Below are 19,108 nucleotides of genomic sequence, written 5' to 3' on the forward strand. Positions count from 1 at the left end.
TTGCTATAGTTATTCCTCCTCCTCCTTTGAGTAAAGAGCTTTTGAATTGAGTACCAGTGGTTGATTGGTCTTTCTTTTTCATTTTCAGATCTTTGGAAATTCAGTTCTGTTTTCTCTGGGTTTTTTTTGCAGAACTTCACCCGTAGACTTGAGAATAATCTGAGTTTCGCCGGTTTAGTTGGATTTAATTGTTCCACTTAAGCGTGAAATCGGCATCAGCAAAGACAGGCTGTTGGGATTTTTTTTTCTTGAAACATGATTTTCACTAAAGAGAGAATAAGGCAAGGGAATTCCGTGTTAAAAGATACCAAAAACTTTATTGAACAAGATATTTTAGAGGAATTTTCAGAAACCACTATAGTTAAGTGATTATTAACGTGTTATAGCTATAATATTCATATTTACTGGCTGTAGCTACAATTTTCTTGCTACCGCGATATATTCCATGTATTCGTGTGACTGTTTATAAATACAGTGAGGTAATCCGCCTAAAAAACGGATTACAACAGTTTAATAATGTATTTTATATATTTGCGCCGACTGTATTTATCGATACATTGAGGTATATGCCTAAAAAATAGGGATTACAGATATTCAATAATAGAAAGCGCAATAAATTAGCGTTTATCAATTCGATTGTATACACTGTATTTAACAATGAAGATGGCAGACTCCCGATGGTGGAAGCGAAGAGGGGGGTAGGAGAACAAATCTGGCCATAACTCCGGATTGAGCTTTTGAAAATCTGAAGCAGAGTTTTCGAAAATCTAAATAAATCTGACCATGGCGGTGAGTCGTCGGAGAAGAAGGTGGTCTTGACAAAGAGAGGGAAAAAAGAGAGAGAATTGAGGGAGAACAAAGAGGGTTGAGGGAAAAGTTGAGGGACCAGTTGTATATATTTGTATTTGCTATAAAATATAAAAAGTAATTATAAATAATAATATTTTTAAAGTGTTTTGATTTATAATAAACTAGGTGCATTATTATGATAGGTTTAAAATTGATGCTAAAATTTTTTGCCAACGATTATTTTTCTCTCTAAAAAAAAAAAATCTGACGCACATGGATACAACCACGATCACAACACCCATTCCGCCGGAATCGGGATAAGAACAATTAGATGGACATTGAAGAGACAACAACAACACACTCCTACAAGGAAATGCTACTGGATAAATCGGTAAGTCAGCAAAATGATACTATGAGGAAGATGCACCCACATTCATCAAAGATGATAAAGGGAAAACATCAAAGGATCAATCCTACTATCCCATGATGACAAGAAACGCCTCTACCTCCCATGGCGTTACTCTGTAATCATAAAGGAATTTGGACGTAGAATGTCACATCAATATCTTCGCTCTAAACTAGTTGACCTATGGAAACCATCCGAACAGTTAATTTTGATTGACCTAGGATGAGACTTCTTTGTTGTCAAATTCAGTCTAAAGGAAAATATGACCGAAGCACTACACCTAGGACCATGGTTTGTTTCTGGGAATTTCCTTTTAAATTTGTACCACAAAAAGGCACGCTCTCTACCACAGCTATCTGAATTCGCCTCCCACAACTCCCAACAAAATTCTACGATAAAGAAATAATGGAAAAAGTGGGCAGGAAGCTGGGCAAACTACTGAAAATAGACTCATGCACCACCTCCACCCTCAGTGGAAGGTACGCACGCATATGCATTTAAGTACTCCTAGAAACACCAGTGGAGACATATGTGATAATCGGAGACCACAAATAAGCAGTGATTTACAAAATAGTGGAGACATAAGTGGCAGACTTCAAGGGGTTACAACTAAGAAAACCACAACCACCCGCACCTACAGAAGCATCGGAGATTCAGAAAAAACTACGAAACAAGGAGAATAAAATGAATGGAAAACAGTTACCTTCTCAAGAAAGAAATAACAAGGCCAGCAAAGGACGAAAGAAAGGAATGGTGGAGCGTCAAACAATCAAAACCATACACCACATGCTCAACGGATCTAGGTAAACATGTTCGACGCAAACTCAGGTAAGTTCCTATAAACTCATATTGTTCAGTACAATTCCAAAGAAAGCAAACCCAATCCAAAACCATACAGCATCCCAATCAACAAACAAAGCTCCACCCCTCATTACCAGGCCACCACTCCCACGCGACCCAACCCAAAACAAATGCAAAATGCAAAACAGGTACGGGGCCCGAAGAATCTGACACATGCTCCACTCTTGACCCCCACTTAGTTTCCCAAGACAAGCCCCATACTTTTGGCCCATTAAACGAGGCAACAGACCCCAATTTTGAGGTAATGGACTATAGGGCCAGCCACGCCCACCCAATTAGAGGCTGTTAGCCCAAAAATCCAACTTTACACCCTCGCCTACGCGCCCCTATCACTACCTCAGAGATAACCTTTAATGGGGAAATTTCAACGGTCACCATGAACACTCAAGTGTCTCTCTTGGAACCACACTCAAATTCAGGTGAAAAGACACTCACCGTCCACTCCACAAGATCCCTAATTAATTCAGAATCCCTCTCCCCAGGCACAATTAACACTGCCTCTTCCACTGACCGAGATTTGACATCAAAGGTCACAATAATAGCTCAACCTATTAAGTTAATCACCCCTATTACTCAAAGTAGTAAATCTAAAAAATACAGAAATGAAAAAAAAAAAACAAATACCACCCTTCCTTGTGACCTCACTACCGCTACCACCGGAACCTACCAGCATCCTAGCTGGAGGTGTCGCTGCAGGGCCAGGGTTTAACCTACAATTTTACCCTGGGAAGCCAACCAATAACATTGATTGTCCAAAATCTGACTCATTTGGCAAGGGTAACCGTAGAAGCCCTGAACAAAGCCCTAACTGCCTTTGGTTCATGCCTGTGGCAGATGTTGGTGAACAAGGGCAACATGCAACCAACAATCGACCCACCGATGCTCAACAATCAAATGTCCCAAATCTTTCAATCAACACCGTTCTTCCCAGACATGGGAAGAGAGGACCCAGCAACGGAGCCGATCTTTGTGACCATCGACCCTCAAATCCACCAAATGCCATCATCTTATGCTCCACCAGAGAAGAGCACGTCCCCACCACTCAGCAACATCAAAAAGGAAATCAGCAAGGCCCTAGACCTCCTCGAAAGGAAAAACTCGACAGAGGCGGAAGGAACAATCTACGCCCCCTACGAACATACACGCTCTTACTGGACTCAGTCAGGGCGATCGAATTCAATGTGGAGACCAACGAGGTGCTAATGATTCTATGCCCCAGATCAATGACCAAATGTGGACCGAGCCTAGTGTCTCACCAATCCCAAGGATCCATCTGACTTCGGTACTCAGCTTAAAGAGGAAATCCCATTCGCAATACAAGGAATGGGGAACCCTAAGGAAGCTCACCACCCAAATAATCAACCACCCCTAATGAATTACATCATATAGAATGTTAGAAGGGGAACAATACTGAGTTCAAAAGGCAGTGTATGGAGATAGTCAAGTTGCACAAGCCAGCCATGCTCATTCTGCTGGAGACCAAAATGTCTGACCACAAGAAACTGGCTGAGGATCTTCAATTTGATCTGATAATCCAATCAACGGCCATTGGTCTATCTGGGGGGATTGTGATTATGTGGAAGGAGGACAGTGTTAGTGTTAGATGAGGTGGCCACCACCCCTCAAGGTATCCATGCCATGGTGAAGGTATTTATTCTCTTGGTTATTCCAGTCGTCATGCTCATTCTGTTGGAGACCAAAATGGCCGACCATAAAAAACTGGCTGAGGATCTTCAGTTTGATCTGATAATCCAATCACCGACCATTGGTCTATCTGGGGGGATTGTGATTATGTGGAAGGAGGACAACGTTAGTGTAAATGAGGTGGCCACCACCCCTCAAGGTATCCATGCCATGGTGAAGGTGCTCCCTAACCATACTCCTTGGTTATTCTCTGCTATTTATGCTAGTAATAATTTAGCAGATAAGAAACTCCTCTGGGAGAACTTAATTACCATCTCCAAAACTCTCACATACAACTGGTTTATGGGAGGAGACATCAATGAAGTCTTGAAAGCTAGGGACAAATTTGGGGGCAACCCGATAAACCCTAGTCGCAGCAACATGTTCTGGAATTGCATTAATGAATGCAAACTTTTAGACCTAGGCTACAAAGGTAGTAAATTCACTTGGTCTAATAAGAGATATAGCAATAGGGTCTCTCTGATCCTTGAAAGAATAGATAGGTGTTTTGCCAATGAGAGTTGGATCTCACAGTACCCTGAGACTACTCTGTTGCACCTACCTAGGACCCACTCTGACCACTGCCCCATCCAAGTTATCCTAAAAGGGAAACCCTCCAATAACTTGACTAGACCCTTTAGGTTTGAAACTATGTGGGCTAGCCACCTAACTTTCCCTAGTATCATCAATGAGGCCTTCAACGAAAAATTCCACCCTTCTACAATCCACTAAAGTCCTTCAAGAGAATTGTGACACAGTGGGACAGAGATACCTTTGACAACATTTTCCATAAAAAAAAGAAGAATCTTAGCAAGAATTGTAGGAATCCAAAGATCCCCCAACTATCAATTCAGCAGTTACTTGTTAAACCTAGAAAACAACCTTTTTAGTGAGTTAAGACTCAATTTTAAAAAATGAAGAGGACTTGTGGAAGCTCAAATCTAGGATTAACTGGCTTCATGAGGGGGATGCCAACACCAAATTCTTCCACACTTCCACTCTTAATAGAAGAAGAAGAAGAAGAAGAAGAAACTGAATCCTCTCTCTCTCTCAAAGATGAGAGTGGGAATTGGCTCTATGACCAAAAAGACATCCAAACATCCATAATGAGCTTCTTCACCAACCTATATACCTCCCCCCACTCTCAAGCCCCCATCTCCACCACCAGTCAACTAACAATGTCTCATACCCTTTCTGACTCCCAAAGAGACAGATTGGACATGCCCCTTGAGATGAGGGAAATCAAAATGGTTATCTTCTCCCTCAAGCCTTTTAAGGCTCCTGGTCCTGATGGCCTCCACCCTTTTCTATCAAAAGTACTGGAGCATTGTGGGCAACTCTGTCTCTGACTTCTGCAAAAAATGCTTCTCTACTAACTCCCTAGAGGAGACCATGAACCAAACTCTGCTCTGTCTCATCCTAAAATTCCCCCAAGCCTCAATGCTGAAAAACTTCAGACCAATTGGACTTTGCAACACAATCTAAGTCCATCACCAAGATCATTGTTAATAGAATCAAGCCAATGCTACCTGATATCATAGGGCCTAGCCAGGCCCATCTCCTTTCTAATAGAAGAGTCTCTGACAATGCTATCATTGTGCAAGAGTACATCACTCATTTTAGGAAAGTGAAGGGGAAACAAGGCAACATGATCCTCAGACATGATCTGGAAAAAGCCTTTGATAGGCCGGAATGGTCCTTCATCAGGGACACACTCCATACTTTCAACTTTCCCTCGAGGTTGACCAAGCTCATTATGTCTTGCATTAGCTCTTCCAGCATCTCAATCCTTGTTAATGGAGGGAAGGCTGAAGCCTTTAAGCCCTCCAGAGGCATCAAACAAGGAGATCCAATATCTCTTTATCTTTTCATAATGTGTATGGAGAGGCTATCCAGGTCAATAGACAAGGTAGTTCCAGACAATCAATGGCAACCCATAAGTATCAGCAGGTCTGGTCCTAAAATATTGCACCTCCATATACTCAATCTTGCAGTCCTTCAATGAGAGCTCTGGTCAAAAAATCAATCTTACTAAGTCAAGAGTGTTATTCTCCTCCAACACACCCCAGGATACCATGGAAAACCTCACCAATGCTCTATCAATCCAAGCTACCACCTCATTTGGTAAATACCTTGATTTTCTCATCTTCCATAAGAAAGCCACTAGTGCAGATTTTCAGTTCATAATTGATAATATGCAATCCAAACTGGCTGGCTGGAAAACCAGTTGTCTCAACATGACTGGCAGGACCATCCTGGCCAAGTCTTCCCTAAATAGTATCCCTAACCATGTCATGTAGTATATCAATTTGCCCACTAAAATCACCAAACAAATTGATAGAATCTAAAGGAACTTTATCTGGGGCACCACCCCAGATTGGAAAAAAATGCATCTAATAAACTAGGATAGGGCTACTAAAAAGAAGGTCGATGGAGGGTTAGGGCTCCAAATGGCTTATTTGAAAAACAAAGCAGCCCTTGTAAATCTGGCATGGAGGACTTATCACAACACAACAAGCTTATGGGCCAGAGTCCTCATCTCTAAACATTGTAATTGGAACCATACCTTTAGATACCCTAAATATCTCCTACCTGGCAATGCATCCTCAAAGGATGGGATATTCGCAGGAAGGCAATTATATGGGTAGTCCATTAGGGAAACATGGTTAACTTCCTGAATGATGTTTGGATCCCTAACTGGCCAGCAATTAGGTACATAATTGAAGGCTCCCTTTCTCAAAATGATCTAATTGCCAAAATAGACATTGTCTATCATGGATTTGGGATTTATGGTAGACAAATCATGGATTTGGGATTTTTCTACCATATCCATGGACCGCCACCAAACATCTCCAGCATGATCAATTCTGTCTTCATACCCTCAAATCCTACCAAAGATGACAAACTAATATGGGGATTAACTGCTAATGGGTATTTCACCAACAGCTCTGCTTACTCCTTCCTTAGCAAAACCAAAAACAATGTTGAAATAGAAGAGGAAAAAACTTTCAATTGGATCTGGAAACTTCAAACACCCAACAAAATCAAGAAATTCATCTGGCTTCTTACCCACAAAAGATTACCTACAGGAGGTTACCTTCACAGAATTGGGGTTAACTGTAACCCAATGCTGTTTTTGCCACAATTTTGAAGAAACAAGCGACCACATCTTCTTTGATTGCATAAATGCAGCCCAGTTCTGACAAGATTTACTATCCAGAGCCTCCATTGAGAGTAGGCAAAGAACTCCATTTTTCACCCCAACACTGGGCCACCACTCGAAATACATTTAGAAAAAAACCCTTTAATGATCACATTCTTTGGGAAAACATCCTCCCTTTTTTGTTTCTGGCATATTTGGCTATGCAGAAACCACAACTTGTTCAATAACAAAAAAGATAGAATCAACACTGCCAACACCATCTCTAAAGCTACTGAATATTTTATGTTGGTAAAAAATACTTCTACCAAAATAACTTTCCAAATCACTGTCAAATGGGAGCCACCCAGAAGAGGTTCCTTTAAGCTGAATACGGATGGGGCAACAAAGGGCAACTCAGAAATAGGTGGTGTATTTAGAAATCATAGTGGGGATTGGATAATGGGGTGTATGGAGAATATATCATATACAACAAACACTTTAGCTGAATTGAAGGCTCTCCTGAAAGGACTGCAATTTGCTAAACAAAACAATTGGGTCCCACTGGACATCAACACTGACTCGGCCGAAATCATACAAATGTTAATCACAGGTAACCTAACATATGATCCTATGATTTGTGAATGCAGGTTATTAATACAAATGATGGGCAGCCACCATGAATTAAGTAATTGTAGGGACATTGAGATCGACGAAGTCATGGAGGCAATGCGTAAGATGAGAAGGGGCAAAGCTACCAGGCCAGACGAAATTCCGGTTGAACTGTGGAGGTGTGTGGGTAGAGCAGTCTTGGAATGGCTTACTGCATTGTTTAGTGTTATATTCAAGATTAATAGGATGCCTGAAGAGTGGAGGTGGAGTACAATGGTCCCGTTGTATAAAAACAAAGGTGATGTCCAGAGCTGTAACAGCTATAGGGGCATCAAATTACTAAGTCATACCATGAAAGTTTGGGAGAGATGGTAGAAATGAGAGTGCGAAGGACAGTGTCTATTTCAGACAACCAGTTCGGGTTCATGCCGGAGCGATCTACCACAGAAGCTATCTACCTTATCAGGAGGATGGTGGAACAGTACAGGGATAGGAAGAAGGATCTCACATGGTGTTTATTGATCTGGAGAAAGCGTACGATAGGGTTCCTAGGGAGGTCTTATGGAGCTGCTTAGAGGATAAAAGGGTCCCGGTTGACTATATTAGGGTGATTAAAGACATGTATGCTGGAGCTAAGACTCGGGTTAGGACAGTAGGAGGCGACTCTGAACACTTTCCAGTTATTACGGGGTTGCACCAAGGGTCTGCGCTCAGCCCATTCCTATTTGCCCTGGTGATGGATGCACTGACTCATCATATTCAAGGGGAGGTGTCATGGTGCATGCTATTTGCTGATGACATTATTCTAATTGACGAGACACGAGGCGGCGTCAACGAGAGGCTAGAGATTTGGAGACATGCTCTTGAGTCTAAAGGTTTCAAGTTGAGCAGGACGAAGACGGAATACCTCGAGTGCAAATTTGGAGTTGAGCCGACGGAAGCGGGAGTTGAAGTGAGGCTTGACTCTCAAGTCATTCCCAAGAGGGGTAGTTTCAAGTACCTTGGATCGGTTATTCAGGGGATCGGGGAGATTGACGAGGATGTCACACACCGTATAGGGGTGGGGTGGATGAAGTGGAGGTTAGCGTCGGGAGTCTTGTGTGACAAGAAAGTGCCACCGTTACTAAAAGGTAAGTTTTATAGAGCAGTGGTTAGGCCTGCCATGTTATATGGAACTGAATGTTGGCCGGTAAAGAACTCACACATCCAGAAGATGAAAGTAGCAGAGATGAGGATGTTGAGGTGGATGTGCGGGCATACAAGGATGGATAAGATTAGGAATGAAGATATTCGAGAGAAGGTGGGTGTGGCCCCCATGGAGGACAAGATGCGGGAAGTAAGACTCAGATGGTTCGGGCACATTCAGAGGAGGAGCACTGATGCACCGGTGAGGAGGTGTGAGCGACTGGCTGTAGTGGGCACGCGGAGAGGTAGAGGGCGACCTAAGAAGTATTGGGGAGAGGTGATCAGACAGGACATGGCGCGACTTAGGATTACTGAGGACATGGCCCTTGACAGGGAATTATGGAGGTCGAGCATTAAGGTTGTAGGTTAGGGGAAAGTTGTGAATATTTCTACAGCACAATAGAGTGAGACTAGCCAGTTAGGAGTTAGACTAAGAATGTCATTGGTCGTCTATTGATGCAGGGCTTTACCTGCTAGTTTTACTATACCAGCCATCTATTTCGTATTTCGTATTCTGTATTTCATATCTCTTATATTGCTGTTATTTTATTATACATTTTTATGACACTAATATATCAGTTCCTGTTGCTTTTTTGAGCCGAGAGTCTCCTGGAAACAGCCTCTCTACCCTTCGGGTAGGGGTAAGGTCTGCGTACATATTACCCTCCCTAGACCCCACTTGTGGGATTATACTGGGTCGTTGTTGTTGTTGTAATACAAATGATGGGCAGAGTCGTGGTGAAGCACACATACCGGGAACAGAATAGGGTGGCGGGTACAATGGCAAAGGAAGCAGCGAAGACGGTTTTTTGGGGCAGATCCAGCCTACTACCAGTTCCTCCGATGTCTGCTAATAATATTTTTTGGGCAGACATCCTAGGAACTAAAGTTTTTAAGGATCTTGTGGCATGTAATATTGACTCCATATCTCAAAACATTGCAATGCTGGGGTTCTACAATACTCCAGCAGTGACACTACTGTATAATATATTTTGTCTACTAGTCATATATAAATATCCATCTCTAACCCAAAAAAAGAAGGGGAAAAAACAGGGTGCATTAGTTAGCTATAGCATGTAAAATTTCCATAAAATAAAGCAATTCAAGAACATTTTGCATATATAAGTCAATACACCATTCCACTGCTGAAAAATGACTCAAGGTTTTGCTAACAAGAGATGTCGAACGAGAATTTAACCAAGGGAGTTTGAAAATAAAATAGAATATAACTGCAGATTTGAGCAAGCAAACAATATATTTACTATGTATACTAACAACAATCTAAACAAAAAATTGCGGGGAAGTACAACAAAGCACTAAATAAACAAAAAGAAGATGTAAAAGCAAGATGGCTCAACTCAACAGCAAGTCTTGATCCAATGGTCGGACTGCATTATATGCAACCACTTACAAACTTTTATAAGAGGCTTGCTGTTGGATTATTCTAATTTAGAAAGCGGACACAGAAAAGAGTAATTGCGAAGGTCAAGGAGGAGAGGAGAGAAAATACAGATATTTATACAAGAGTGATTCTGCCAACTCTTCGTATCTTTACTCTTCAGCACCTTCGCTAACCTTGATCTCCAAGAGGCGCTCAACTGGCTGCCGACAAATAGGACAGCGATTTGTCTGGAACCTCAAAACCTTTGCACATCCGCTGCACATACACTGCATCAAGAAAGATACTCAATTATGTGATCAACAATAAACTAAACTTTTGTTAATTGAAAAACCTAGCAACAGGTACCTCATATATATTGGCTTGTTCAATCAATAAATGTCTAAAGGGAAATGCATGGAAAATACAGCAACAACAACATCATACCCAGTATAATCCTACAAGTGGGGTCTAGTGAGGGTAGTGTGTACGCACACCTTACCCCTACCTTGTGGAGGTAAAGAGGTTGTTTCCAAAGACCCTCGGCTCAAGGACAAAATGAAAAGGAGAAGCAGCAATAAGCAGTAACAACAACGATATAGTAACAACAGCGATATAGTAAAATAACCAAAATAATTGAAGCGAAAGAAATAACAGGTAGAAATATAACTACGAAAAAAGAAAAGGAAAAAGAATACAAGATTAATACTACTGCCACAGGGATGACAACGGAATACACTCAACTACCCTCTAACTTGCCACAGGCTAAATGATGCTTAAAAATGATATGTCTGCTACCCAGTATCTTTCTATTGACATCTTAAATCACTCAAACTATACTACATAAATTCACGAAATTGCAGATATTGGTGAATATATTGAGACCAACACTCAACACAAATTGTTAACAAAGGGTAGGAGGCATACCATGTGCCGACATGGAAGTACAGTAGTGTCCCGAGGTTCAGAGAGGCATATCACACATTCTTTCCCGGGATCATTTCCATCAAAGTCGCTTTCAACTGAATTACCAATCCCATATATCTCTTGCAATTCATACCTCATGCCATTGACCCAGAGGATTTGCTTCACCACCCTAACATGGTACTCACCTTTGTCCTTTTCGAAAATTGCTTGAGTAATCTGTGAATTAGTGGACCCTGCCGCTGCACTCCCATCCTCTGATCCACTGTGGCTATCTGGTGATGCCTCCGCCTTAACAGCAAGTGGATACACATCCGCCTCACCATCTTTGGACAATTCTACTTCTTCAAACATTGAAAGATCAATGCCAGTTCCGGAAGGTTGCCTAAACTTCTGAGCTAAACCTTTTTGAAACTCAAAAGTTACTGGTGGAAGCAAGCTTTCCTTCATAGGAGTCAAGCAACAATCTTCACCTTCTTTTGCAAAGAAAATGACAGTCATGCTGCAAAAGAACGAAGTTCAAGAAATACTTTTGATTATCTCACGTTGAAAGCACTTCCATAACACTTAAAGAATCAATAATATATTACCAAGCAGTAAGAAATGACTACAATTTTCAGTAACAAACAAGCACAAAGCAACTACTTTCATTTAATAAGTCCAACAGCCGTCAACATTGTAGATGCTACTCTAAGAGTCAGCAACAGATGACTGAATACAGAGAACAACAACAACAACAACAACAACAACGACAACGACCCCAATGTAGTCCCACAAGTGGGGTCTGGGGAGGGTAATGAGTACGTGGCCTTACCCCTACCTTGAAGGGGTAGAGACGTTGTTTCCGATAAACCCTCGCCTCCAAGCAAGCATGCAAAATCACAACAGTATAGAGAAGAAATGCAGTATTGCTAAAGTCATGGAAGCAGTAACGACAACAAGATAGTAGAACAACCAAAACACGCTGAATATAGAGGAGTGAGTACAGTTTCCACACGACCAACAAAGAGAAAGAAACCACCTTCATTAATTTTTTCCAAGGTAACAACTACCACCTTTATTGATCCCTTGTTATTGTATTGTGAAAGCATATCAGGTCTCAATCTTTGGTGATTAGCGTCTCAGCTTGCAGTATGAAACACCATTATGGAACTCTTAGACACGCGAGATAAATATATGATGTATTCATAATATGAACTAATTGATTCTAGTATATTACTATCACTTTAGAAAGATGAAGATCTAGTTGATAATTAAAGTACTTATGTATCCAAATCTCAAATGATACTCCATTTATTTCTTCTAACTATGCATCTCAAGATGAGATTCTACAGATCATATCCTTTTTTACAACAAAGGGATAGCTGTAAGGAGAGCAGTACAGAAATCGACTACACAAATGAAGGACATGCTGACAAAACGATACTTAACATCTCCCACCCGTTTTCATCAAAAGAGAAAGCAATAATCCATATTAGTCCAGTATACAGTTTTGCCCATCAGAAAAATAGTGTCAATACAGATGGAGTAGAAGACCAAAGTACTGATTACTACTCTGAACATCAGTGCTTAAAAGGAGACCCTTCAAATTATTGTACACGAGTAATTATTAATTAGAATCAAACGCTTATTCAAATGACCTAAAGTAGTACTAAATCATGCTCTACAGGATGCTCAAAGATCAGCAGCAGAACTTTCTCATTTATTACTATTTTTAAATATACACATTCATCTAATCCTCCAAGGTTGTTATACAGATTGCTGGACTAGCAACAAAAAAAAAGATTCCATTACTGTGCAGATCAGGTTTCCAGATTCTCTCTCGACAAAGTATCAATCGGCAGCTATCATATTGGTGATTGTAAAAAGGTTGCCTCACCGAAGGCACGAGTATAAATAAATCCCGCAAACTCAATAGTCCTTATCCTCTTAGTGTATATAAGTTCCTAAACTAATGAATGATTAGAAAGTACAAAACTTTCTTGGAATAAAATAAATCCACTATACCACTCCCTCTGTCCCAATTTTAGACCGACACTGATCCCAATTGTAACGAACATTCCAAGATGTTCGACACCATTCTATTGAAAATTTAATTAACTTTACATACTTCAGGAACTTAAATTCAGTTGCCTATTCAAATTTATACTTTTTTCTAATGACAGTGATGTCGGAGCCCAACTTATGCACACCTCGACTAATCCACAGGCTACCTGCTGCTATCTCCCATGACCTCCCACCAGCACAAATGCCGGGTAGCTCTATTCAACCATCAAATTTAAACTTTAATCTTGTGTTTTACATATCAAACTAACTTCCAAACCATTATTTCACTATTTTGTCCACACTACTAACATAATATCAATGTCAAGTTAAGTCTTTAACTCCGCAGTCCGACCCTATAAGAAACAATCAAATTAAAGAATTCACGGGAAAGGCACCAAACTGAAAGTCCTATATATCGAATTCTCTTCAATTTTAAGACCAAGGCCTAAACCACTACAAAGATTTCAGTACACTTCAACAGACAAAGATCCAAGATACATGAATAATAACCACAACTAACTACTACTATTACGACTCAATTCTAAACAAGCTAGGGTTTGCTATATGAATCCTCACTGACCATGTTACTCCATTTAAATTCATCTCAGGCCAATTTGCATAAATTTCATAAACAAGCAAACATGAAAAATAAAAATAAAAGACATTTTTTAAAATATTTAAGAAGCAGTACCTCCCAGGAACAGTGGCATCAAAAGTGAAAGCCACAAGGTATTTGCCAGGGTTATCTTCATCAGGCTCAATCCTTAAAGTCTCCTTCTTCAAATTAACATCATTTCTTATTGTCACAGCTTTTTGATGCTCCACATATGGTGCAGGCGGAGGCATCATCGGCCCACACGGGTACCGCCCCGGCCCGTTAACCCAATTAGCATGACCCGGGTGGTTGTCCATCCTATGATGATGATCATAAGGAGCCGGTAACGGCACGGGCATCGCCGGCGGGGGCGGCGGATAGTAACCCGGGTATTGATAATACGGCGGAGCATTAGGGTTTGGGTATTGAGCAGGATAAGGTGTGGCCGCCGCGAATACGTACCGGTTCGCGCTTATCTCCGGCTGCGGAGGTTGTGGTGGTGGAGGCGGTGGTGGATGGCTCCTCCGGCTACTGCTCCGTCGCCGGCCGTTCACACCACTGCTTCCCATATTACCCATCTTATAAAAATTCAATCTTTTTTACCCCCAAAATCAAGAAACAATTTTTACAAAATTTGATCAAACCATTAATCAAGATTAACACAATTTCCGACACCCTTTTGCCTTTTTTGTCAATTTAAGAAACACCCAGATGAAAATTCACCCAAAATTATGGATTTTTTTAGGAAATGGGGGTTTGAGGAAACAGAAGAAGAGAAACAATAAGATTATTAAGGAAGATAATATAGGTAATAATAAAGATAATTAATGGAGTAAGTGGAAGAGGAATCTTATGATGGGTAGGGCAAGAGCAGGTATTATGGGATTGCGTAAAGTTCCACCATCAACAGTATCAAGGATTAGAAGGAAAATGGAACAGCTTTCTCTTTTTCTGCATACATATCCTCTCTTTTTATCAATTCTTTAATTCTTTTCTTTTCTTTCTTTTTATGTTCTTTTTTTGTCACCTTTTTTTGTGAATGAGATTTGAGGTGAGGATTTGGAAAAGCACTATGTAATTATCCTGATTTCATTAGGTAATCCATGTTTATTCAAGTTGATTGCCCCTAATGTACGCACTTCTCTTCCCCTACCTCCACAATTTAACCTTTTCTCTTTTTAGCAATGGTTTGTTAAAATCTTCTAAATTTGACATTATTTATTAGGTGCACACTTGAATAACTTTTAGTTTAGAGCCCGTTTGGACATAAGAATTTTTTTACTTTTTTTAAAATAAAATATTTTTTTCAAATTCGGTGTTTGGTCATACAATTTTCAATTTTCACTGAAGTTGAATTTTGAATTTTTTCGAAAATTGAAAAAAAACTCCAAAAAAGCTACTTTTTAAAATTTTAATTCAGATCACTCACAAAAATTTAAAAACAACCCAAAGTTATATTCATGTCCAAACATAACTCTAATTTTTAAATATTATTTTTACTTAAATTGTTTTTCACTTTTTTAGAATTTTACAATTTTTATGTCGACGCTCACTTAGTTAGCCTTAGGCTAGATACCCTATAGCTCCTGGACACTTAACGTAGCAAAGAAAGTGAATATATAATTTTTTAGGTGTGTAGGGTGTGAAAAAAAAAATCAAAAGAATAATTTTCAATTTGGATATTTATATTAAACACCCTCCATCTCCGTTCATAAATATGTGGTTCCAGTCATCAGGAGAACAATGTGGGAAACTCATGAGAGAGTGTGTATATATATATATATATATATATATATGGTACGCGCGTTGCGCATGTACCTCATTTTAATAAGTATAATTTTTTAAAAATTAGAGTCTTGTTTTAAAATTTTTCGTGAGTGCGAAGACTCTATTCGTATTCATACCGAGACCGATCTTTGCTATTAACTCTTTGATCAATGAAACTGGCAAACAAATTGAATGTCTTTTTTACCCTTTAAAAATAGAGTTCACACTAAACAAAAAAGTCATTTATATTCACCTAATATTTAAAATTTTAAAATACACTATAACTTTATTATTATTATTATTAAATCTTTTCTTATTTGAACTTTATAAAAAGTCCTAAAATTTACGACTTAAAATTCAAGTAAAATTTGCTTTCCATAAACTATTTTAAGTTTTAAATTAACGAGCTTTAATTTACACGTTACTCTAAATTTTGAGAATCTTGCTTCCTTGTTAGTATTTGTTTATTTTTTATTTTGTAACAGTTAGAACGGTTGTTTTTTATTAAATAATTATTCTTAAATATGATAAAATAAATTAAAATGATTATTTTGTCTAATATGAAATTTATTTTTAAAGAATAAAAAAGACAAACGACATTTAACTAAGGGTTTTTATAAATATAATTTTTTTTTTGGTAATTAAATCATCGTATTAACCACCAAAGTAAATATTTACAAATCAGTAGGTTATCTCGACCTAACTTCCTTACTGGAAAAAAAAATATTAACTATATATCAGACTACCCTCTAATATCTTCTATATGATTTCTATCTAACTAACTACTCAGTAATTACATATTGCTAGTAAGACACAAGTATATCCCTCAACGCTAATGTTGCACATGCATACTACTCTCCTTGCAAGAACATCCCATGTTATTTTTTGCTCAAATATTCTTGCATTTCTTTCAATCCACAATGTGTACGTGTATTATGCAAATACAATTTTGAGGATTATGGTCATTTGAGATCTCCCTTTTGTCTTATGTATTATCTAATTCTATCATTCTGACCATGAAGATATGATTGGTTGAACTTGTTGCACCACATGGTTCTACCATATGAGCATTCTGCAAAGATATGCTCCATTGTTTCAAGTGCTTGATTGCAAAAACAACATGTTTCATCCACTTACACTTTCCATTTCTTCAACCTGTCAGCAATAAGTAGCTTTCCATGCATTAGTAACCACATCGTGAATAAGAGAAGTTGACGGCAAATAAGAGAAGTTGAATCGGCCGGAGGGCGACCTACTTGTATACTTTTGATATTCTATTCGTATAATGTGTAATTGGTGTGTTCTTCCTAAACATATCGAAGATTTGTAGAATTATTCGTTTTCGAACGAAGAAATTACAATGTTAGATTTTGACCGAGACTCATTTACTTGTCTGCTTGAAGGGATAACATTTACAATTTGATTCCAACAAGGAACTATGAGCGAAATCTAGTGTCATTCCTTTAAAGCAATGCTCTTATAAGGTAAAATTTTAATAAACTTTAAAGTCCTAAATATTAGAAATTTCTATCTAATTCAAATAAGAAAAAATTTAATAAATTTTATTTTGATTTTAAGGTCCTAAATATTAGGCAAATAATTTAAATTACAATTTTGTCCAATGTGAAAGTTATTTTTAAAGGGTAAACAAGGTGAACGACATTTCACTAAAGGCGTTCGTGCTTTTAATATATAGTACTAGTCTCAGGTACGCGTTTTGCACGTGTAACCTATTTTAATAAATATTAATTTTTAAAAATCATATCAATACTATTGAATCATAGATGCCTGCGTGCAAGTGTGAAGTGTCATTTCGAAAATATTTTTAAAATTTGTTGATCTAAAAAGTCTAATAACTTTGGACATTGAAATAAACTATATCTAATTATAGTATTCATTAGGTATGTATTTTTATTTTGGTACATAAATTTTCTAAAAGAAATATTTGAGTAAAGGGTAATGAAAATATTATTGTATACCTAGAAAATCACATAACTTTCCACAAAAAGTCTTTGTTATTTTTACTAAGGTTATTTTATTATGTAAAATTAATTGGTCTTAATTTTATGATCGGCTATAATTTAATTATGAATAAAAATACAAAAGTTATGCTGATCGACATTATCGACTTTGGTTATAATTTTCAAATATATTAAAATTTTCACACTGCACTTTTAAGGATACTTTAACTAAGATTTATATTTTTTAAGCTCCTTTGTCTTATATTTATATTTTTTAAGCTCCTTTGTCTTATTTATATTTACGTTAGCCATTCTTCAAATAAATACATAATAAAGAGTATAAAAATATTGATATTTGGTTGACCCTTTTTTTTAAACTCTTAGTTGACCCTTAATTTAAATAAATATTGAATTCTAGCAAAATATTTATATTATAATTCTATCTCAAATTGATAAAAAAGGCAAACGATATTTCGCTAAGGACTTTCGTGTTTTTAATATAGTATAGATATATTTCAATGTTAAAAAACTTACTTTATGTTTGTAAAAGTAAATTCATTTTGTATTTATGAACAAACTAACTTGTCCTTGAGCATAATATTATAATTGTTAAAACAAAACTCTCTACACAAAAGGAAAGTCAAATAAAATTTGTACACTCAAATAATTACTGCCGTACTACAATAGAGCTAATCTTGAGAAAACAATTCCAAGATTGAGTGCCAAAGTAAATAACTTTAGGATTTTTTAGGTCTTACTTATTTCAAATAAGGAAGGATTTAGTATGAGAAATTTTAATTGATTTCAAAGTTCTAAATATTAGAAAAATATTTAGTTCTTACTTATTTCAAATAAGGAAGAATTTAGTATGAGAAATTTTAATTGATTTCAAAGTTCTAAATATTAGAAAAATATTTAGTTCTTATTTATTTCAAATAAGGAAGGATTTAATATGAGAAATTGTAATTGATTTCAAAGTTTTAAATATTAGAAAAATATTTAATTCAAATATATGGAATTATAGTTCAAGTATGGAACAATTTAATAAGCAAAATGTGAATAGATTTTAAAGTCCTAACTATTAGGAAAGTAAATTAAATTATATTTTTATTCAATGTAAAATAGATTTTTAAAGGGTAAAAATAGGTGAATGACATTTCGCTAAGGGCCTTCGTGCTTTTAATATAGTATAGATAGATAGAAATATATATATATATATATATATATATATATATATATATATATATATATATATATTGTACCTTTTTTGTAGTTTTTTAAAATTTATTATTCAAATACAATGATTATTTGTTCCAACCGTATATTTTTTCTTTCTTGCCCCAAATTTGTATAAAAGAACTTTGGTAAAGCTCCACGATTTTTAGTCAAATAAAATATTTTATCCAGAACAATAAAACTTCAATTGTGTATTCTTATTTATTTATTCTTGAGGTGCAATGTCATTTCTTCTTTTTGGGACAAATTTGTAAAAAAAGATTAAGAGGAAATTTCATATTTTCTTGCCAAATAAAAAATAATAGCCATAAGTTCCATAAATTAAATGGCCCATAACTAATGAAGTTCCAGCTAACCTTTTTTTTTATTTTATTTTAAATTTGGACCCAAATAATAATTTTAAAAGATGTTTTACACGTGAAAAAATTAATGAAGTTGTGCGTCCCTCTCACTTCTTTGCGATGGGATCGTTTAAGTAAGCATCAAATAAATGATGTCAAATTTAGAGGAAATTTTAGATATTCTA

General features: G+C 37.3%; 2 protein-coding genes across 2 annotated transcripts; one reads left to right on the forward strand and one right to left on the reverse strand.

Annotated features, from left to right (window-relative positions):
* Positions 1-3,694: 3,694 nt before the first annotated feature.
* On the forward strand, positions 3,695-4,471 carry LOC138874042 (uncharacterized). The gene has a single exon (XM_070152544.1). It carries the CDS (start codon positions 3,695-3,697, stop codon positions 4,469-4,471), a length of 777 nt encoding a protein of 258 aa, XP_070008645.1.
* Positions 4,472-9,911: 5,440 nt separating this feature from the next.
* LOC104224331 (probable E3 ubiquitin-protein ligase LOG2) lies at positions 9,912-14,659 on the reverse strand. The gene is made up of 3 exons (XM_009775955.2): positions 13,715-14,659; positions 10,981-11,479; positions 9,912-10,343 (listed from the first exon to the last, which is right to left on the reverse strand). The coding sequence occupies exons 1-3, from the start codon at positions 14,194-14,196 to the stop codon at positions 10,227-10,229; spliced, it is 1,098 nt and encodes a 365-aa protein (XP_009774257.1). The 5' UTR covers positions 14,197-14,659; the 3' UTR covers positions 9,912-10,226.
* Between the last annotated feature and the right edge of the window lie 4,449 nt (positions 14,660-19,108).

This window comes from Nicotiana sylvestris, chromosome 7 (genome assembly GCF_000393655.2).
Source record: "Nicotiana sylvestris chromosome 7, ASM39365v2, whole genome shotgun sequence".
Taxonomy (NCBI): domain Eukaryota; kingdom Viridiplantae; phylum Streptophyta; class Magnoliopsida; order Solanales; family Solanaceae; genus Nicotiana; species Nicotiana sylvestris.